This window comes from Rhinopithecus bieti, unplaced genomic scaffold (assembly GCF_001698545.2).
Source record: "Rhinopithecus bieti isolate Rb0 unplaced genomic scaffold, ASM169854v2 scaffold_6944, whole genome shotgun sequence".
NCBI classification, from domain to species: domain Eukaryota; kingdom Metazoa; phylum Chordata; class Mammalia; order Primates; family Cercopithecidae; genus Rhinopithecus; species Rhinopithecus bieti.
This window is the reverse complement of record NW_016805767.1, coordinates 417,841-441,680: the sequence shown is the minus strand read 5'-3', so window position 1 is coordinate 441,680 and position 23,840 is coordinate 417,841. Positions and strand designations below refer to the sequence as shown.

The 23,840-nt window shown below is 40.4% G+C and overlaps 1 protein-coding gene across 8 annotated transcripts in view; it reads right to left on the bottom strand.

The window, feature by feature from the left end:
* MATCAP2 (microtubule associated tyrosine carboxypeptidase 2) overlaps positions 1-23,840 on the bottom strand; it is a 62,964-nt gene that overhangs the window by 24,202 nt on the left and 14,922 nt on the right. For 2 of the 8 annotated variants that reach the window (XM_017873710.1, XM_017873707.1), the window contains exons 1-2: positions 14,843-15,665; positions 4,746-5,440 (exon numbers count right to left, since the gene is read on the bottom strand). In XM_017873710.1, coding sequence (XP_017729199.1) covers positions 4,746-5,440; positions 14,843-14,981 — 834 coding nt within the window. In that variant the 5' untranslated portion in view covers positions 14,982-15,665. Of the gene's footprint in view, positions 1-4,745; positions 5,441-14,842; positions 15,666-23,840 lie in introns of those variants that run through there. The other 6 variants (XM_017873706.1, XM_017873708.1, XM_017873709.1 and 3 more) reach the window with 5 other exon arrangements.

Sequence of the window (23,840 nt, the reverse complement as noted above, 5' to 3'; positions counted from 1 at the left end):
CACAGTGGCTCATGCCTATAATCCCAGGACTTTGGGAGGCTGAGGAGGGTGTATCACCTGAGGTCAGGAGTTCGAGACCAGCCTGGCCAACATGGCGAAACCCTGTCTCTACTAAAAATTTAAAAAAATAGCCGGGCGTGGCAGCGCATGCCTGTAATCCCAGCTACTTGGGAGGACCAGGCAGGAGAATCACTTGAACCCAGGCAGCAGAGGTTGCAGTGAGCTGAAATTGCCCCACTGTACCCCAGCCTGGGCAACAGAGTGAGATTCCATCTTAAAAATTAAAAAAGAAAAAAAAAATGAACTTTTCTTGCAGCTTTCTTTTCAACTCTTACTGCAACTATACTGCTTCACTCATGGATATGTCTTTTTATAATAAATCAAGATATATCAATCTTAATGTTGTATTATTAGAAAGTAAAGGCCGGGCACAATGGCTCACGCCTATAATCGCAATACTCTGGGAGGTCGAGGTGGGTGGATCACTTGAGGCCAGGAGTTCAAGACCGGCCTGGCCAACAGATGAGGTGAAACGTCATCTCTACTAAAAATACAAAAATTATCCTGGCGTTGTGGCAGGTGCCTGTAATCCTAGCAACTCGGGAGGCTGAGGCAGGAGAATTGGTTGAACCTGGGAGGTGGAGGCTGCAGTGAGTGGAGATGGCCACTCCAGCCTGGACAACAGAGTGAGACTCTATCTCAAAAAAAAAAAAAAAAAAAAAAAAAAAAGTATGTTTGTAGTTAGTAAATTATGACTTTGTTCTGATCAGAACCTCTGCTTGCTCTGAGACATAGTGTTCTGGCTTTTCCTGATTGCTGTTTTTCTTCCCAGAAGGTGCTTGTCTATGCTTTCCCCTCAAGATGCTACATGTCAGGCCAGGCACAGTGGCTCACACCTGTAATCTTAGCACTTTGGAAGGCCAAAGCCAGAGGATCACTTGAGCTCAAGAGACCAGCCAAGGCAGCATAGTGAGACCTCCCACCTATCCAAAAAGTTTTTTAAAACTAGCCTGGTGTGCTGGTGCATGCCTGTGAGTCCCAGCTACTGGGGCTAGGGGCTAAATGGGGAGGATTGCTTGCGTCCAGCAGTTCAAGGCTACAGTGAGTTATGATCATACCCCTGCTCTCCAACCTGGGCAACAGAGCAAGACCCTGTCTCAAAAAAAGATGCTACAGGTCTTTTGGTGACAGGGCTAATTTTACAGGTGAGTAATTGTTAATATGTAATCTTCTGAGAGTAAGCTGTTCAAGAAAACAGTTGTTTTTTGTTGGCAAAGCTTTAGTACTAACTTTCTGTTTTTCACCTTGCGGGAGAATAGAGAGGTTGCCAGAATCATGGGAAGATACTCCCTGTTTATGCCTTTTTTTTTTTGAGACAGTGTCTCACACTATCACCAAGACTGGAGTGCAGCGGCGTGATCTCGGCTCACTGTAACCTCCACCTCCCAGGTTCAAGCGATTCTCCTGCCTTAGCCTCCCAAGTAGCTGGGACTACAGGCGCCTGCCACCATGCCCGGCTAATTTTTTGTATTTTTAGCAGAGACGGGGTTTCACCATGTTGGTCAGGCTAGTCTCAAACTCCTGACCTCAAGTGATCCACCTGCCTCAGACTCCCAAAGTGCTGGGATTACAGGTGTCAGCCACCATACCCAGCCTCCTTGTTTATTCTTAAAGTATCCATTTTACTTGAAGATAGGCAATTTACATTTTTCCTTATTAGAATAAAGATACAATATGAAGTATGATGCAAAACTCACATGAACTTAAGATAACATACAGGTTTTATCTGAACTATTTACTGCTCAAGGGCACCACTAAGAATCTACTTCTGACCCACTGGTGAGGATGCACCTGACTCCAAGTAGCTTTCTGCAGGCTCTAATTCCAGATCCCTTCCTTAGCACCTATGAAGCACTGTGCTCTTTTCTGCAAAGGTCCAAAGCCACAGAAAACAGACATCTTGAGTTTCTGTCAAGTTTAAACATATCTAAGATAGTGAGGAAGCTGAGGCTACCATGGCTGCCAGCATGCAGCAAGGCAGGGCTCAGCAGGCTCCATCTAGAATTATATTCCAGTCCTGCAGCCTGCTGTTTGCCCTGTATCTCCTCAGTGGTCTCAGTGCCTCCCTAGGGACACATTGCCTAGACCAAAAAACTTGAGGCCTGGAACTCCTTGACAATGATGGGGAAAACAGAGCATGAGCACTGCCTCGGTTCCACTGTGGCAGAATTATCTGTGCGTGAAAGTCTAGCATCATTCCGCCAATCTGTGCACTTAAGAGGACCACAATCATCCTGCAAAACAATACAGATTGCCTGCTTTACCAAGATCCAGATTGTGAAACTCAAGAGACTGTCAGCTGGGGGTTGGCAAGGCCTCAAAGGTAGAATCCAGAGACCATGGGGCTACTTGGCCATCCTGGCCCCTTTGGGTATCATGTTTCTGAGTCCCAGCCTTGAAGCTGCTGCTTTATCTAAGGAGGAGATGGATGTATGATATCATGTCATTATTCATTTGGTAGCTGAATAAGAATTTAAGTATATTTTCCCAGAGGTTTTGTACCATGTATTTCTTTGATTAAAGTGTTTTAAATAGTAGACTTGGCATTTATTGAGAATGTGCTCCCAAATGGTGGCATCTGCAGTACAAGTCAGCTAAGATTGCTAGTGCTACTTAGAAGTCTCAAGTAACTCAAGTGTAGGATTAATCTCCTAAAGCTGGTATTGGGTCCAAATTAAAATTGCAAAGCCACAGCAGTGTCAATTCTCAATCTGTGGGGCTGCTGAGGCTCCCAAATTGCCTTCCAGAGAAATCAAAGAGCATTATTTTTAATCTAATGGTTGGAAATATCCTTCCCAACAGGCAGAGGTGGGGTAGGTCTCCAAATTAAGGAATACTGGTAAATAACTCTCAGCCATCTCTTTCAGCATCAGGGGGAAAATGCAAATAGGATTTTTATCATTGTAAAATTTATATTTGTGAAAGCTTTGTTCAATCAACTGCAATTTCCACACACAAAAAAAATCACATGTAAGAATGACTGCCAAATATAAAAATAACAGCTAACCTCTTTATTAGTGCTTTTTAGGTGTCAAGCACGATGATAACTGCAATATATGCACTCAGCATTCTCTCATTTAATTATCAAAATAATCTAAAGCAGGTATTTTCTTCACTCCATTTTACAATGTGGAAGTAGTACAGCCTAAGAGTGGATTATGTAATCACTATGTTAATGCTGCCTTCTCCCATCCAAAAGTGCCACTTTATATTAGTAACTTATCAATTTGGATCACAATTTTTAGCACAATCTCAGCAGATTTTTAAAAAAGCAAATACTCATTAAAGAATACAGAAGCAGTAAAAAGAGATCCTAATAAAGGAAAGTAAATACCATGATTAAAATTATTTTAATCTTTACATAATGGCTTTACATAATTACGTTTTACATAATGGCCTCAAAAGACTGGCCAGATTCCATGTTATCTATAATAAACAGCCAAATATCTGCTGGCCGCGAGACCAAATAACTATTATCAGCAAAAATGGTAAAATAGGACATGCACCACAGGAGAGAGGAACCATGCAGTTTTACCTATCCTATAAACAGATTTTCAGTCACTGACAATGCCACATTGAAGCTAATATAAAAATCTGAACAAAGTTAATTTGACCAAATATTGTTGGCCTTTATGATCTCAAAACTATGCCCTGCAGATAAACATTAGCTAATTTCTTCTTAAATACTTACATGAGGTTCTGAAATGTATTATAGCCCTGTAAAACACAAAACTGCTAAGGACTTAAAGTGAGCAATTTAAAAGTATTATTCATATCATTCACATCATAATTTGCTAACCTTGAAGATAATTTTGAAAATCCCATTTTTTATCTTTGAATAAGTGCTTAAATATTTATTTGATGATGATTAACAATTTCAGTGAAGCATTAACAAGCTCATGGACAAGAATCAAGCTTCAGTTCCCAAACTATTACTGGAGCCTAAGCAAGCCAGGAATTTAACACAATAGGAAGAACCAGGGATTGCATGTTCCATCTAAGACATTAAAAAATCAATTAGAGGCCAGGGATGGTGGCTCACACCTGTAATCCTAACACTTTGAGAGGCCAAGGCGGGCAAATCACTGGAGGTCAGGAGTTCGAGACTAGCCTGGCCAAAATGGTGAAACCCCATCTTCACTAAAAATTAGCTGGGCATGGTGGTGGGTGCCTGTAGTCCCAGCTACTGGGGAAGCTGAGACACAAGAATCGCTTGAACCCAGGAGGCAGAGATTGCAGTGAGCCAAGATTGCGCCACTATACTCCAGCCTGGGCATGGAGCGAGAATCTGTCTCAAAAAAAAACCAAAAAAACAAAAAATAAATCAATTAGAAAACAAAAATGTAGTGTGGGCTACCCAACACTTGTCTGTAGGTGGCTAAATTGGCCACAAGTTTGTAACTCCCACACGAAAGCTTAGAACCAGAATCTGAAGCTGTTTTCCTAATATAATTGCTTCCTGTCACAGACAGTCTATACAACAGATTATAAATTTTGATGAGAGCAATGTAGTTTATATACAGGTGATACTCATCTTGTCACATATTTACATATCCTGAGTGGGAATTAACCATAACATAGAAATAATTTGAATATTTTAAAATGTCTTTGTTTTTGCTTATAAGATCACAGATAATTGTTTTAGTACATATAAATGAACTACCACTATTGAAACGGCATTTTACCTGCTTAAGAAATCGGTCAGATGCGTGGCTGTGCTTAGCTAATGCGCTTGGCAGAGCAGGATTGGCATACTCAAACTGAGGATTGTAGGTATAGTCAGATTTGAAGAATCTCAGTTTTTCTTTCTCTAAGTTGGTGGGTTTTATAGCAGTCAATATACAAAATTTCTTCCCAGAAAAGTCATCTCCCTTTTCAAAGCTTCTAGACAGCTGAGGCTGTGGCTTTGGCTTTGGAAGAGTGGAGAAATGGCACCACTTGACCTTGCTTTTGGGTTTAGGTGGCAGTACTATGCCGTTCCCTGTAACAGAGATATCATGTGTAAACTTTACAGGACTCGATACTGAACTAGTGACAAAAACAGCAGGCCGCCTTTCCAGGCAGTACCAAGTACCACTGCTTGTCACAGGCACCAGGGCTTTCATCCTGCGAGGATCTTTGCTACGAGAAGTGTTAGGAGATTTGCTGGGTTTTCTACATCTTTTGGAGTAGGTGGAGGAAGACTGTTTTTGTGAGTGATAGTTTTTTTCCTCCTTGCTCTGTAGTAGGACATTGTAACTACTGGTTCCAGTTGTGAAAATGTCTTTTAGCACTCCCGAGGATAAATGTGAAATGCTTCTTTTGCTGTCAATGATCAATGAATCTTCTGCATTTAGAATAGACTTCTTAGCAAGTTCTTGCTCAGGCCAGTGAAGCTTTTCTGTGTTAATAAACAAAATGAAAACAAAAGAAATAACAAAGATACTAGATGAAGCAAACTGTTTATTAGGAAAGGTATTCTGAAGATTCTTTAAACTTCGTAATTTTGCAATAATCATTAGAAAAAAACATTTTAAATATTAAAAGGATATATTACTAAACTTTGGTCATGCTAGATACTGTCATTTCTCTTCTCTATGAGTATATATAAGTTAAATTATCTATAAAAATCCTCAGCTTCAAACCACTTAGATGATCAAAGTCTAATATGTGAGATAATATACATAAATAATCTGAATACTTGATTCTACAAAAGAATGTAGATTTTGGCTGGGCACAGTGGCTCACGCCTGTAATCTCAGCATTTTGGGAGGTCGAGGCAGGCAGATCACTTGAGCAGGAGCTGGAGACCAGCCTGGCCAACATGGTGAAACCCTGTCTCTACCAAAAAATACAAAAATTAGCCAGGTATAGTGGTGTGCCCCTGTAATCCCAGCTACTCAGGAGGCTGAGGCATGAGAATTGCCTGAACCCGGGAGGCAGAGGTTGTTGTGAGCTGAGATTGTGCCACTGCACTCCAGCCTGGGTGACAGAGTGAGACCTTATCTCAAAGAAAAAAAAAAAAAACAGAATGTGGATTTCATAGAAAGCATATATTTTAAAATAGTATTTTCAGTAATAAAGTAAAATCCAAGGCACTTTCAAAGGTAATACAATCTTGAAATTTGGAAATATATAAAAGGTAGCTATCAGTAAAAGAAGAACAATAAAGTCTTATTTACTCAAAAACCATTGTTAAGATTAAACAGATGGCATCTTCAAGCATGTTTTAGCAATGTCACTTAGTATGAATAACTGGTTGATTTTCTTCATAATTCTAAGCTATATGTTAAGGTTAAAGAAAAACAAGGCTTTTTTTCTTGGCAAGTTAGAAAAGCAAATTTTAATAACTATTACAAAGGTATTAATATATCAAATGGCAAATGAAGGAGAGGGTAGCTTTGTTTTTAGAACTCGCAAGTGCTTTCAACAGATAAGAATCACTGGATATACTGTTGAGCATTCACTACTTTAAAACTGTGTTGATCTGCATTCTTTCATTCAACAAATACGTAGAATACTACTAATTCAGCACATGGCTCTGATAAACAACTGTATAAACACATTGTTCTTACCAATAACCAGCTTCTAATCTGGCTCTGAAGACAAGGCATTCCTATGAAGATTTCAACAATAATACAATGTAGTATATAATTAAACATGAAAAACGAAAGACTCAAACAATAACCTACAGTTTAGATGAGGAAGGAAGCAATGTGAAGAGAAATGGATGAGGAGATTTCAAGTAGACCCTTAAGGGTTTTCAGACTCAATTCTAAACTGATGAAGTTTATCTTAAATACATCTCATCTGAACAAGACTCCAGCTCAACTCCCGTCAATAAATGTTCACTGAATAAACAAATGAATAAATAAATGACCCTAAACATGCAATTCTGCAACCATTCCGAATAAATATGTACTTGTAGTTCTGAGACCATTCAAATATGAGATTACTGCAGACATGAAATATAACAGGAAAGACCCTAAACCAGTGGTTCCTAACAGAAGGCGATTTTACCCTCCAGGGAACATTTGGCAATGTCTAGAGACATTTTGGTTGTCACAAATGGGGAGAGGCTACTGGCATCTAGCAGGTAAAGGCCAGGGATGCTGCTAAACATCTTTCACTGCATAGGACAATCTCCTACAACAAAGAAATATTCATTTCAAAATGTCAATAGTATCAAAGTAGAGAAACTCTGATCTAAATGTTAGTTTTTAAAACCCAGGAGTCATAGAGTCTAGGGTAAAGAGACAGTACTAAAGTAGATAATAATCCAAATATGTAAGGTATTTAAAAGTCCTTTTACTTACATTTTCTAGACCAGCATGTGAAATCTGAATTCTGACGTCTAAAAGATAACAAAGGTATCTTTAAAGCTTGCAGGGGCTAAATGTCTATTATATGTGTAAGTTTAAAGGTAGGAGCTAGATCACATAGGGTCATGTTGAAGACAGGTTGTACAAAGAAGCTGTTCAATAAATGTTAAAGACTCAACAAGACAAAATTAACTGGACAAATAAACAAAACATTAATCATAGGCTGGTAGCTCCCAGTTTCTCAGGAGTTTCATAGATTTGTGTGTCGTCAACTAACAGTCAAAACTGGGCAGGCCAGGCAAACAGGCTAAGGAGAACCAGGACACAGGCTGTAGCCCAAATGCCCAGGAATAATGTTGGTTTCCCTAAAACGACACCATAAGCTTAGGAGACAAGGGGTGATAATGAAAAAAAACCGAAATAGACACGAAAAGGGGAAATGTAAAAGAACTCAAATAAGCATAAGCCTAGGAAGTAGAGTAAGGACTAGCCATAGCCGGAAAGGTGAAGGGAGGAAATCAGGTTGTTTTCTCAATTGATCTTCATAATAAGAAGGGACGGGGTTACATCAAATTAAAATCAATAAATAAGACTACTCTGAAGAATTTCTGTTTTGATGATTCACTACATATATGTTGTACTGATTTTTTTAAAATGAATATTCAATGTAAAAATGCTCTTTGTCTTCTAAGACCTAGTAGCTTTATGACCAAAGAACTGGACTTGCCGAGTTCTGTGGTCATAAAGCATCAGTGACCTCCAAATTCACAATTTCGTGCCAACTGAAACAGCCTATACATTTCCAGATACTAAAAAAAAACCATCCTAAACCACCTGTCCAAATACTCAAGGAGGAATGAAGTATGGCAGCGGGCGACAGTCTATGCCTGACAGAAGCTCTCTCCCCAGGAATTACAGCATTTCAGTTCACTTGCTAATTATCTCCTGAAAAGCTTAGCACGAGTCCTTTTGAAGCTCCATCTGCTGCTGAATAAAGTTTGGGAGTGTTAATGGTCTATTTATTTTACAAATGCCAATCCTGTTAAATGCTGGATAGCCCATGAAATTCATAAAAGTGGGGCACATGGTCCTTCACGCAACTCATACAAGATGGATATAAATTAATTTCTCAGAGTCACAGTAATTGTATTTCGGTTGCATTAAAAAGTATCATAGTACCTAAGATATTGTTTTTGTAATTTTAAATACTATTGCTTACTTTTGTGAAAAAAAGACCTGAACATGGTTAAGAACACTAAGAGGCTGATAACATTTGACACAATTTATTAAAGAACATCCTATTCTCTGAATCCTTTTTCCTGAATTAAAACATTTTAAAGCATAAACAGACTTATTTGGAGGAAGTGTAGCTCGTGTTTTCCCAGAAAAGTAATAAGGTAATTAAAAAGCATACTTTCTCACATTAAAGGTACTCATTATATAATGTAAAACTTAAGCTACAAGCAATCTGTTTCACTGTAATATTGGAGAGAATGAAAATAATTTGTTGATAGAAGAAAATTATTCACCCCAACCTGATAACCCATACTGAAGAAAAAAGGGTAAATAATATTTGTACATTAAAATTGACAGTCTATTCACAAGTAGATGAATATACCGAAGTAATCAACACAGTGAAAGCTTAGTATATATCTAGAACAGGAGAAAAGGATACCAAGATTCCTGACATCCATTCCCAGCTCTTTCAATGACCTCTCTGTAATATTAGCCTAATCATTAAGTCCATCGTTACCTCCCGTTCCTCATCTAAAAGAATGGGGCAAAAGGGAGACACTGCTCTCTAAATGCAGTGTTTCACAACTGTGAGTAGGTGAGGTTTCATAGGAATCAAGAGGTCTCTGGCTGAAAAGGAAGATCACCAGAAACAAAGCCCGGTGGCAAATACTATTCAACCAGTGTTGACCTACAAAATGGAAATTTCCTGTGGTTCACTAATACTTACGAAACCTGAGAATCTGGGATAATTTTATACCACAAAACAATAGGTTACTTGATTACAAACAAAAGAAAGGCCAAAACAAAACAAAATAATCCCCAAACAAGGTAAACTTTAATTTTATCAAGAATTTCATCACTTAAAACTCAAAAGAAGCCAGGCACAGTGGCACATGCCTGTAATCCCAGCTATTTAGGAAGCTGAGGCTGGAAGATTACTGGAACCCAGGAGTTTGAGTCCAGCCTAGAGAACATAGCAAAACCCCAACTCTAAAAAACAAACAAACAAACAAACAAACAAAAACACCTCAAACAGTATCAACAGTAGAAAGGATAAATTGTGGTAGGCTCGTACAACAGAAGACTATACGGTAATGAAAGGAAAACTGACGTTGTAAGCAACAATATGGATGTATCTCAGACAATGTTGAGCAAATGAAGCCACATCAAAAGATTATATAGTGTATAATTCTGTTTATATGTAGTCCAAAACAGCAAAACTAATTTATGGTATTAGATGTCAGAAAAGCAGTTACCTTTGAGGGATGAAGCATAATATAGGAGGAGATACCAGGAAACCTGCTAGGTGCTGGAAATATTTATCTGTTCTGGGCAATGGTTATGTACGTACAAAGTCATTGGGCAGCACATTTAAGACTTGTAAACTGGCCGGGCGCGGTGGCTCAAGCCTGTAATCCCAGCACTTTGGGAGGCCGAGACGGGCGGATCATGAGGTCAGGAGATCGAGACCATCTGGCTAAAACGGTGAAACCGTCTCTACTAAAAAATACAAAAAACTAGCGGCGACGAGGAGGGCCGCCTGTAGTCCCCAGCTACTCGGGAGGCTGAGACAGCGAGAATGGCGTGAACCCGGGGAGCGGAGCTTGCAGTGAGCTGAGAGCCGGCCACTGCACTCCAGCCTCGGGCGGCAGAGCAACTCCGTCTCAAAAAAAAAAAAAAAAAAGACTTGTAAACTTTAAGTTACACTTTAATTTTTTTTAGGATGTATAAAATCAGTATCCTTAAAAATATATTTATTGCTCAATTTGTCCACACTATAACAGATAATCTATTAACTATAGTATCTCTAAATTCAATAGCAACCAATGTAGCTTATCAACTTTAAGAAAATGAGAAGAAAAGCACTGCTAATGTCATTCAGAAATTCAGAAACTTGACGGTACTTTAGGATTCCTAAAAATTTCACAGCCCCAGGTAACAGCAATTCAGTGTTGCTCTATTAGTAACTTATAATGGGACACTGTTGTTTTGGGGTCAGAAACTTGTATGTTTGTTGTTTTTACAGTTAGAAATATACAGAGTAGTCTAGATACCCTTGATGGTGATGGTTGTGGTAAGAGTGAGCATTATACATCATCTAAAACAACACTGAATGTGCCAGAGACAAACATGGCTTTCCCTTGGGATGGACAAAACTCCTAACTGTGGTCTATGAGGTCACTCTTGGTCAGATCCTTCTGCCTCTGCAGCCTCACCTCACACTGTGTTCCTCAATTTCTCCACTTCAGCCTTCTCTCACTTTGACCATATCTCATCCTTGCCATGCTCTCTCCGAGCATACTTCTTCACATGCTGCTCTCTGTGTCTGCTGGGCCCTTCTATCCCTCTTTTTGTAAGATTAATACCCACTCATCTTTCACTTCAAATAGCACTTGGTCAGGAAGCCTTCCTTAACTTTTTCATTTTAGACCCTCATAACACCTTGTATCTCTTCTTCGAAGTCCTTTATCATGGTTGCAGGTTTATATTTGTTGAATGACAGACTTCCTCAACAATGAAATTATAAGCTTTTTTACAACATATATCTGTGTTTGGTTTTGCGCATTCACTGTAATGCTTATGAAAGGGTAGCCAGAGAAGTAGACAAAGGAAGAGAATATTTGAGAGGAAAGAAAGGGTAAAAGTTGCCCGACGGTTGAGGAAAAAATAATCCCAGGAAGGCAAAAGAAAAATGAAACAATCAGTGATGTTGAAGACAAGTTTGAATGGTAGGTACCTGCCACTGCAGAACAAATAGGAGCTATGTACCTAGGTATATTCATCCTGTATGGCCTAACGCTGGCCTTAAGGCTTTCGTTTCCAGTATTTTTAAACATTCATCTTTGATATAAAGACACTTCATTTCTGGAATGACTCATTAATCACTTCTTACATCACATACAAAATAAAGCCAATAGGAAATCATAAAATGAACATAATCTTATATGGTTTCTCACAGCATTTTGTTAATTAATGAACTAGATGTCTTCTATTTTGAAAACAACAAATTTATATTCAAGTGAAATATGATTTTCCCAGGTAAAAATTATTACATACTTGCCTGTGATTAAAAACCTAAAAACCAACACTTGAGCAAACCATCAGATAATGTGACACAGATATTAAATGAAATCTTGAGGTTGGGTTTTGTGGCTCAAATCAGTGTACAGTCACTATAATAGTGAGCTGATTTTCCTAGTAGTTGACAACATGGGCTTTGAAATGGAGCTGTCTGGTATGAATCTTGGCTCTGTTTATTAATAGCTATAACCCTGACCAAGTTACATAACTTCTTTGTGCTACAGTTTCCTTATCTGCAAAATGGGATGATAATAATAATACATACTTCGTAGTACTGTTGTAAGGATTTTAAAATATGTGTGAAGTGCTGAGAACAGTGCTGGACTATAAGTAAGCAGCCTTTGTTAACTATTATTAGTATCACATTAAATATTATATTCCGCTCCTATAGAAACACCACATGGAAAAATGTACATAGGGAAATATTTTGAATCATTAAATTTGAATTCCAAGGCAAATTTCATGTTAAGGTAATTAATCTATATTTTAGAATCAAGATTTTAGTGGCTTTAGTATCATAAACCCTCTTTTTTTTTTAATCCCAGAAGCTAAAGTAGAATCTTCTTTTTTTTTTTTTTTTTGTGACAGGGTCTCAATCTGTGACCAAGGCTGGAGTGCAGTGGCAATTCTGGCTCACTGCAACCTCTGACGCCTGGGCGCTCAAGTGATAATCCTGCCTCCAGTAGCTGGGACTACAGGCGCAGGCCACCATGCCCGGCTAATTTTAAAATTTTCTGTAGAGATGGGGTTTTGCTGTGTTGCCCAGGTTGGTCTCAAACTCCTGAGCTCAGGTAATCCATCTGCTCTCTGCCTCACAAAGTGCGGGGATTACAAGTGTGAGCCACTGCACCCAGCCTGAGAACCTTCCTCTTTAAAAGGCCACGAGAAGTCAAAAAAAACTTTTTCTGATTTGATTCCATTTTTAAACAGCATAGATAGTATATACTAATAAGTCAAAAGTGGGTAAGATATTATATAGGAAGTGATTTCAGAAACAAGTAATTGCTTTATTCCTGAAATATAAAGTAATGAGTCTGTTCTATATTTGTAACAACTTTTAGAGCTGAAAAAAAAATGAACACATTTCCATCAGTACTCTTACCACAATCAAGTTCTGCTAACCAGAAAGAAGAACATGGCCATCTTAGATATCAATGAATCGTGAGGGAATGACCAGGGGAGAGGAGGGCATGTTTTCAGCTTAACTGTCTACATGAAGGTTCTGGCTGTCCAAATTGGGTTTTTCTGATATTGCAGTGAAATGCTTGGCACCGGGCTCTAGAATTATTTCAACTAGTTAAGTACTATATAAGAGAGAAAGTAGTCTGAAAAATGACCCAGTTATTTTTAAAGGAATTGTAAATTAGAGGCTTAAATGGTCTCAAATGGCTATTTGAACTTCATTGTACTACAGAAATTCACTGCCAAATTATTTACCTCAGGGTTTGCAAACATACAGGGTTGGATTGATAAATGCACTGCCACTAAATTATAGGAAGGGAAATGAGACAAGAGGAGTGGGTCTACTACTTTCTAAAGTATCTCTTCTGAAACTTCTAACTCAACATGTTGACATATCAAGAGATCACTCTGCATGACTAAATGATCAGAGTATCTGCTTTCTAATACTAATATTATTTTATTTGTATCTCTACAATGATTGTTACGGTTTGGGAAAATAATTTTCATCTATGTGATTCCTCAATCAAATAATGTGCACTGTGACAGAAATCTACATTTTTCTTCAAGGCACTGATTCTATGGAGAAGAAGATGTTGCCCTCCCCCACCCCCCTGCCCAATTGTGATTTTTAGTTGTCACAATTATGGGGTCGGGGCAGAGAACAGCATCCCACAAGGAAGAATTATCTTGTCCAAAGTTAACAGTGCTAGGCTGGACACAGTGGCTCATGCCTGTAATCCCAGCACTTTGGGAGGCCGAGGTGGGAGGATTACCTGAGGTCAGGAGTTCCGACCAGGCTGGCCAACATGGTGAACCCCTCCCTGTCTCTACTAAAACTACAAAAATTCGCCGGGTCTGGTGGCGTGCGTCTGTAATCCCAGTTACTCGGGAAGTCGAGGCAGGAGAATCGCTTGAACCCGGGAGGTGGAGACTGCAGTGAGCAGAGACAGCGCCATTGCACTCCAGCCTGGGTGACAGAGCGAGACTCCGTCTCAAAAACAACAACAACAGTTAATGGTGCTGAGGTTGAGAAACCTTGCTCCATATTTAGGAGGTATGGTACTTTTCAGTAACTTTTGACATTTTAATTGTGTTTTAGGATGAAAGAAGCATCTACATGAAATCACATTTTTAAAAACTCTAACGCCAATTAAAGTTGCCTTTTCAATCTTAGATCCTGTAACTATGCTTCCTGTCAACATAAATGAGATACATCGCGGCAATGTCATGACTGCACAAATCAACTCCGTATAACATTGAACATGAAATAAAACAGTATAAAATTAAAATCATGTTTTCACTGGCAAGGGGTTTGGTTTTTCAGTTAGAGTGCTCACAGAAAAATAGTCTATTAGGTACTGCATTGTTTTAAAATTTAAAATTCCGGCCTTATTTTGGCACTAGTTTGAGGAGTAGGTATTTCCCTTTACTCCGTTGTTCTTCGTCATAATTCTGAACTGTCAAAACCCTGCCTTGCAAAAATGTTTGCGTACAGAATCAAATGCTGGGAAAATGGCCTAGGAAATTACTCTAAGATTACGTAAGGTTTTTTTTTTAACGGCTAACACGCATAGCGATTTACAAATAGTAAGAGTCAAGTTCTGTGCTCCCAGAGATTGAACTGAATTTTAAAAAATGCAGGTAAACTTTCAGACTTTCTGACCTGGGGTCTGTTTAAAGACCCATGTTTTACACTTGGTATAATCTGTACTGTAAAATGGCCTACTATAATATCAACTCAAAATGTTCTCACTGTTTAAGAATAAAAGCATACACACACAAATATACACAGTATAAATACTGAAATGCAGATGTGTTCTTTCACTTATTTTTTCTGAATATTCTAGAAAATTATGAAGCTTAATCACACACCTAGCGTGTTTTGAAATAGGATTTAACAATCTTTGGATTATACCTTTGTAGGACCAGCAACCGGTCTATTATTATAATATTTTTCACGAGATTCCACAGCATGTACTTACTGATAACAAGTGACGAAAGGAAAAGGGGCCGATTTCTCTCTTCCCTCCGAAGGTTTTTCGCGAGCGCCTCCTGAGCGCCCCGCAGGGGTCGGGACGCAGGGTGGAGTCCCGAGCGGCGCGCCCAGCCGGTGGCTACCATTACCTGGACCCCGGGCGGCGGGACCCCGGTCCGCCCCGCACCCCCGCCGCGGCCAGCCCTTCCCTGCACTCACCCGTCACGCGAATGGACTCCAGCATCGTTCCCCCGAGGCCCGGGGCGGCAGGCTCCGCGGGCTCAGGGGAAAGGGCCGCGCAGGGGCGGGCCGGGCGGCCTCTAGCCTCTGACCCGGGCCTCAGTGGAGGGTGCGCGGCGGGAGGCGGCTCTCCGCTACCTGGAGCAGGATAAGGAGGGTAATGGCGGACGAAGACGTACGGACACTGACTGTGAACAGCGTTTTCACCAGCCCGCAGATGCTGGAAGATACACACGGCGGCCCTACGGTGCCCGGCAGCGCTTAGAACCTGCCACCGTGACGTAGCCGCTGCGCCGGTTGCTAGGAAACTGCCCCCGGGGTCCGCGCGCGCTGCGCTTCCCGGAGCCTGCGCCGCTGGGGGCGCTCGTGCGACGCAGGCCGGCGGGCAGCGAGAGAGAGCGGGAGGAACTACAACTCCCGGCGTGCCTAGCGCGGGCCAGTGTCTCCAGGGCTTGCGGCTGTGCCCGCGAGCGGCTGAGGGCTCCCGCTAGTCGGATAAGGCATGTTGACTGATCTTTCAGAGACGTTTGTACCCGTTTAAAGGGGACTGAACTCCATGGTGCGCTGTGACACTCGGCCCTAGCTGCAAATAGCAAAGCCAGTCTCCCCGTCCTTCCGCTTAGGAGGTGCGGGGAAGCTAAAACACCTTCAGGTTGAGCTAGTAAGAGTGAAAAGTGCAAGAGGCTCAATGACCACTTGACAGTACCGCAGCATACTATCCTTAATACTGAAATTCACATTGTAGCTTGTGATTCTGCAATTGATAAGGGCTTAATGTTATTTTCAGTTTATTATTCATTTTCACATTAGCAAGTGTGAAAATTTAATCTTTTACAGTAACTGGGAGGCAGGCCGCGGTGGCTTATGTCTGTAATCCTCGCACTTTGGGAGGCCAAGGCGGGTGGATCGTTTGAGGCCAGGAGTTGGAGACCAGCCTGGGCCACATGGCGAAAACTCATCTCTACTAAAAACACAAAAAATTAACAAATCGGCCGGGCGCGGTGGCTCAAGCCTGTAATCCCAGCACTTTGGGAGGCCGAGACGGGTGGATCGCGAGGTCAGGAGATCGAGACCATCCTGGCTAACACGGCGAAACCCCGTCTCTACTAAAAAATACAAAAAACTAGCCGGGCGAGTTGGCGGGTGCCTGTACTCCCAGCTACTTGGGAGGCTGAGGCAGGAGAATGGCGTAAACCCGGGAGGCGGAGCTTGCAGTGAGCTGAGATCCGGCCACTGCACTCCAGCCTGGGCGACAGAGCGAGACTCCGTCTCAAAAAAAAAAAAAATTAACAAATCGTGGTGGCGCACTTCTGTAGTCCCAGCTACTCGGGAGGCCAAGGCGGGAGGACTGCTTGAGTCCGGGAGGTGAGCATGCAGTGGGCCGTGATCACGCCACTGCACCACTCCAGCCTGGGTGACACGGTGAAACTAAAAAAAAAAAAAAACCAGTGGGAATGGGAAATGTAGACTAAACTATTCAACAAACATTTTTTGAGACCCTAACGTGTGCAAGGTTCTGAGTCAGGCTTTGAGGACATCAAGGGGAATGAAATAAGCCTAGTGGAGCTTACAGTCTAGGAAGAGCTCGTGAGATAGTGCTGGCAACTGTCAGTCTTCAGACAGTTACATCTCGTCTTCATCCTCAAGGCTGAGGTAAGACATGGAAATAATGGGGTGTGTTTTCAAACTCAGGAACAAAAGAAAGTTGAATATCAGGACTGTCAAACTCTGAAAATGTCAGACAACTTGTGAGAAATTGTGTCTTTTTCATCACTTAGGAGAGAACAGTGGAAATGTAACTATATCACAAATACTGGATAACCTCACTTCATATTCTGTCTTCAAATCCTGTGAATACTATCTTCCAAATACATCTGGAGTCTAGCCACTTGCTACCACTCTGGTTCAAGCCACCACCACCTCTTGTCTGGATTATGGCAGTCTTCTAGACCGTCTCTGTATTCCCACCCTACCCTCTTTCACACTGTTCTCAAAACTCAGTGGCCAGAGTGAACCTGTGAAAAAATCAGATCATGTCACTCTGTTCAAAACCTTCAGTGGCTTCCTTTCCTGTGAAGTCCTTTATGACCTAGCCTCCTGTCACCTCTTTGATCTCATCTCCAACTACTTCCTCCCCCATGGACACACTGGCCTCCTTGATATTCCTCAATTCCAGGCACTATTTCACCTCAAGGCCTTTGCAACTTGGAATCCTCCCCGCATGGAATGTTCTACCCTCAGATATCTGCAGGACTAGCTCCCTTGCTTCCTCGGGACTTAACCCAAAAGTCACTTCTTCGTGAGCCCTTCCCTGGCCACTCTATTTAAAATTCTATTTCTTCATATTTCCTATAGGCCTTCTCTGCTTTATTTTTTTACGTAGCACTTAACATTGTCTAATTTATTACATATTTTATTGATTTATCATGACTATTGTCTGCATCCATCCCTAGAATAAAATTTCCACAAGTGCAGTGATTTTTGTTTGTTCACTGCTATATCCCTGCACCAAGAAGAGTGACTGGCACGTAGCAGGTCCTCAGTAAATATTTGTGAATTAATGAATAAGTAGACAATAGAAAGTGTGTGGATTTACAATGATAACTAAAATAATATGGAATTATATCAAATGGACCAATAGATGAAGAACAAATCTGCTTTGGGTTAAAACACTTGCTACACTTGCTATAGTAATGAGCAATGAATCTACTGCATTTGTAAGAGTAGTAATTCTTGCAACATATGTCCTAAGGAAAAAGGCTCTAAATGAACCATACTGTTGGCTTCCTTATATACCCAGAATTCTGAAAGCTGTTTTCCAAGTTTGCTATAAATGCATCTATACCTCTACAAATTTCTAGTTTTTAAACTACAGTTTAAGAGCAGTTTAAGAACTATTTCTCGAAAAAGTCTGTCACTGTAGTTTAAGAGCTATTTCTCAAAAAAGAAAGCCTCCTAAAAGATGTTACCAAGTCATATGTTCAGTGTCTGTGCAGTTTACTCTGAATGCTTTTACTAAAGTATGTTTAATCATATTGCCTATTTTCAATATATTTTAAGTAACCAAGATATATATTATCTTCCTGATTCCACAGGTATTTATTTATATAGAAGACACTGGGCCTGGTGTTTTTGGAGTACATAACAAAACATGATACCTATCCTCAAGGCAAGTCCTGACTAGTAGGGAAGATTTTCTATAAAATACATGCATGTGTGTATATATGTGTACATGCATACATACATATAAAAATTAGAAAATGATGTGCATTCTAATTTCAACATGTCATTAAAATTAAGAATTCCAAAAATAAACAAATTTGATGCCTCTGTAGTTAGCCTACCTGAAATATTATTTCATTCTTTACTTTTATAATTATTTTATGTTCACCCTACCAATATTTTCTGTGGACCATTTTACATTTCTTTAGTGATAAGTACCATATAAAGGTATTTATCAATGTAATCAAAACATTTAAAAAATATATTATCTGTGTATTACTGAAGCACTCTTGCTAACAAATTCATGAATACCAAGAGTTTATCCAATTTCTTATAAAACTTGTACTGTTACCAGCTCCTTTTACTATTCCCATCTATGCAATTATTCACCCTCATCAAGCTTTCTGCATCTGCTTTGTTAATTACTGATTCATGCTATGCCTACTTAGTGTTTCCACTGGGTTCAGCATCTGCAGCTGTCCAGTTGGCTGCTTTTGAGTTAGCATTGTTTTTACATATCCACAAGAACAATGAACAATCTCATCTTTCTGAGAAATTTTCCTTTATACCTGTTTCTACATTAACCATTAATATTGAGACAAGATGATTGACTTAATTATGTTACTGCTCCATTTTTAGGGCACTAATTTCAAGATCAAGTTAGGAATTTATTAAAACTGCTTTTGTTTTTATTTTTATTTATTTATTTATTTTTTTGAGACAGAGTTTCGCTCCTTTATTTGCTCAGGCTGGAGTGCAGTGGCGTGATCCTGGCTCACTGCAAACTCTGCCTCCTGGGTTCAAGTGATTCTCCTGCCTCAGCCTCCCGAGCAGCTGGGATTACAGGCGTGTGCCACCATGCCCGACTAATTTTGTATTTTTAGTAGAGACAGGGTTTCACCATGTTGGCCAGGCTGGTCTCAAACTCCTGACCTCAGGTGATCTGCCCGCCTCAGCCTCACAAAGTGCTAGGATTATAGGCGTGAGTCACTGTCCCTGGCCATTAAAACTGATTTTAATAATTTATGTTTACCTTTAAGGATGCCCTTCACCCTTTTTAAAGTTTTATTAAACTTAAATTTTCAATAATAACCAAAATGCCACTGCAGTTGTCTTACTGAGATATACTAACTTTCCTTTTATGGTCATCTTTATGTATTCTAGAAGCATTGTATTGTGGATCATTTTGATTAATGAATATCTGTAAGGATGATTTCCATTTAATTTAGATTTAAAATAATAGAAAAATAGATGTTTTGATAGAAATACTGTTATTTTATGTGTGGCAGGATTGTTATGTTATAGGTAAAGAACTTATTTATTTTATTTCATTTTTTGTTTTGGGACAAGGGCTCACTCTGTCACCCAGGTTGGAGTGCAATGGCATGATCATGGTTCATGCCATGATCTTACCTAAGCCTCAGCCTCCCGAGTAGCTGAGACTACAGGCATGTGCCACCAGGCCAGGCGAAATTTTTATATTTTTTTGTAGAGATGGGGTTTTGCCATGTTGCCAGGCTGGTTTTGAACTCCTGGACTAAAGCAATCTGATTGCCTCGGCCTCCCAAAATGCTAGGATTACAGATGTGAGCCACCATGCCCAGTCAGTAACTATTTTTTTTTACTTCGTCAGTGCTTGTTAATTAACTACTCATGTTTATCTGTATATTCTTTTTACATAGTAGAACAGATGTTGACAAATGTTTATTTACTATTCATAAGTTAGTTGATGGAGTTTTGGTATAAAAACAGTAAAAAAAGGTAAGATAAACCATCTGTGTGTAATAAGAGAAGATCATTTTCTTTTTAGAAAACGAGATCAACATCCTGCTTGTTAAAGATTCAGGAGAGGTTTGATCGTTTACCTTGATAGGGCATAAAGGCTAGTAAAGACCAAGAAAGAGGAAGAGAGAGATGGGGTCTGGACAAGGCTGCCAGAAAGTGTTGCTACTGGAAGAAAAGTATATTATTTCACTTGTTTTTTTCAGAGATAGGCTCTCACTCTGTCGCCCAGGCTGGAGTGCAGTGGTGCAATCATAACTCCTCAGCTCAAGCGATCCTCCCACCCCGGCCTCCCAAGTAGCTGGGACCACAGGCACTTTTTGTAGAAATGGGGTCTTGCTTTGTTGCCCAGGCTGGTCTCAAATTCCTGGCTTCAAGCAATCCTCCCTCTGTAGCCTCTCAAAGTGCTGGGATTACAGGTGTCAGCCACCACACCCGGCCTGTAATACTTCACTTTCTATAGCAGAAGTTCAGTTTTTTGAGAGCATATCATGCTTGCAACTGAAAAAAAGTTTATTAAAAAGAGGTTTTTATCTTATTAACAAAAAATGAATTAGCACACTATATTTACTTACTTGTAAGTTTCAGATGAGAAACTTAAAAAATGGGGAGGGAAGCTTCTGCAGCCTACCATTATAAAAGAACAGAGCAACTCTAGCTGCAATACCTCAGATGCTGATAAGCAGTACCAGAAGCCTTAGGGCAAACTGTAAACAATGTTTCTCAATTCGTAAAAGAGGAGAAAAAAAAAAAAGAAATCTACTGGTGGCTCACGCCTGTAATCCCAACACTGTGGGAGGCCAAGGCGGGCAGATCACCTGAGGTCAGGAGTTCAAGACCATCCTGGCCAACATGATGAAACCCTGTCTGTACTAAAAATTCAAAAATTAGCCGGGTGTGGTGGTGCATGCCTGTAGTCCCAGCTGCTCAGGAGGCTGAGGCAGGAGGATCACTTGAATCCCAGGAGTGGAGGTTGCAGTGAGCCAAGATGGTGCCACTGCACTCCAGCCTGGGCAACAGAGCAAGACTTCATCTCAAAAAAAAAAAGCAATAAAAATTATGTACATGCATCAATCAGTCCTTTAGCATATATGACAGGGATGCTAGGGTAAGTAAATCAGAGTACCAGTTCTCATAGAACTTATACTGGGAGAAAAAAAACAACAACCAATTGAACAAAAGATATAATTTCAGATACAGATAGGTGCTATGAAGCATGGCAAATCAGGAAAGTATGCTAGATGGTAGGTAACTTGGAGTGATCAGGAAAGGCCTCTGAGAAAGTACCTTTGAGCTAAGACTTGAAGAACAAATGTCAGCCGCTTGAAGAATAAGAGTCGGAATTTTTGGGGGACAAGCGATCTAGGCAAAGGGAATTGCAAAGCCAAAAGCCCCGAGATAAGAATGATTTGGCATGATCCTGGACCCACATGAAGGTCAGTATGATTGAAGTCTAGTAAGCTGGGGGAAAGCGGGTAGGAGAAGAGAGGTAGGCAGGGGCCAGGGAAGGGAGTTTCGACTTTATTCTTTATTTTTAAAAAATTTTTTGTAGAGATGGGGGTCTCACTATGTTGCCTAGACTAGTCTGGGACTCTTGGCCTCAAGCAGTCCTCCCCCGTCTACCTCCCAAAGTGCCAGTATTAACAGGCGTGAGCTACCACACCTAGCCTAATTTCAGTATTATTCCAAGTGCAATCAGAAGCGACTGGAGGATATTTTTTTTCTCTTTTTTGAGATGGAGTCTCACTCTGTTGCCCAGGCTAGAGTGCAGGGGCACGATCTCAGCTCACTGCAACTTCTGCCTCCCAGGTTCAAGCGATTCTCCTGCCTCAGCCTCCCGAGTAGCTGGGACTACAGGTGCCTGCCACAATGCCCAGCTAATTTTTTGTATTTTTTAGTAGAGACACGGTTTTACCACGTTAGCCAGGATGGTCTCGATCTCTTGACCTCGTGATCTGCCCGCTTCAGTCTCCCAAAGTGCTGGGATTACAGGCATGAGTCACCGTGCCTGGCCATTTTATTTTATGTATATAATATTTTTGAGACATGGTCTCACTCTGTCACCCAGGCTGAGTATAGTGGTGAGATCATGGCTCACTGCAGCCTCCACCTCCTGGGCTGAAGTGATTGCTCCCACCTCAGACTCCTGAGTAGCTGCGACTACAGGCATGACCCACCACGCATGGCTAATTTTTTTTTTTCTTTGTAGAGACAAGGTCTCACTATGTTGCCCAGGCTGGTTTCGAACTCCTGGACTCAAGTGATCCTCCTGCCTTGCCCTCCCAAAGTGCTGGGATTATAGGCATGAGCTACTGCACCTGGCCCACTGGAGGATTTTAAACAGTGCAGTGACATGACATGATTTATGTTTATAAAAGCTTGCCTTGGCATCTCTGAGGACAATGAATAAGAAGTTGAGAGTAGAAGCAGGGAGACCAAGTTGAGAGTAGAAGCAGGGAAACCAAATAAGACCCTCTTGCAGTGGGCCAAGTGAGAGAGTGGTGATGGCTCTGAGTGGAAAGGGAGGTGTGGAGAGGAAGAGGAGTAGAAGACTCAGGATATGTTCTAGAGGCAGAGTTGATCAGCAGGTTAGTGTGTGAATGGAGTAGGAAGAGTGGAAGGAGGAATTAAACATGACTCCTGGGATTTTGGCTTGAACAACTGGGTGGATAGTTGAAATGGAAAAGACTGGAGAACAGGTGTAGTGGGGAAATTCTATTTTGGATATGTCATGTTTAATATGCCAGTTGATATCTAAGCTGAGATCTCTTTTTGGGAGAGGGTCTTGCTCTGTCACCCAGGTTGGAGGGCAGTGGCTCAAACATGGCTCAACCTCCTGCCTCAGCTTCCTGTGTAGCTGGGACCACAGGCATGTCAAGGACACCCTGCTAATTTTTTGGTATTTTTTAGATACGGGGTCTCACTTTGTTGCCCAGGCTGGTCTCAAACTCCTCTGCTCAAGCAATCCTTCCATCTTGGCCTCCCTAAGTACTGGGATTGTAGGTGTGAGCTGCTGTGCCCAGCCCTCTAAGCCAAGATTTCAAATAGGCAGTTGGATTTCAGAGTTCAGATCTCAAGGAAGAGACCAGGCTAGAGAAATAAATTTAGGAGCCATTACTACATGGATGGAATATTTTTTTTTGTAAATGGTTTTATCTTGTTTTAATGGACATAATAATTGCACATGTTTATGGGGTACAGTATGATGTTTCAGTGCATGTGTACATTGCATAATGGTCAAATTTAAAAATTAATTGTATTGATAGGAAAAGTGTTTAGCTGTTTGTATACCTAAATGCTAACAGTGATGAGCTCTGGAATGTGGAACTGCTGGTAATTGTTCCCTTTTTCTTTTAGAGATTTTTGTACTTATTTTTAATAATAAACATATACTAATTTTATAATAAAAGTAACAATGAAGTCATTTCCATTTTGAAAAATTAATTCTAATTGAAAAATATTGTATTAGAGCCACTTTCCAGGGTTTTCTTTTTTTCTTTTTTTTTGGTTTTTTTGAGGTTTTTATTTCATGAAATAGTAAACAAAATTTTAGATGATTATATGAGATATAACATAAAAGATATAACAAATAATTATTTAGATAAATACACTAGAAAAATGCACTTTTAACTGAATCTCACAACTGAAGTCTTTGAAATCCAATATGTAATTCCTGCATATATTAAATATCTTGAACTTTTTTAAGTTGTAAGAACAAGATTCAAAAACCCCTAAGACTTCTATCTTTTTTCTTTAATTTT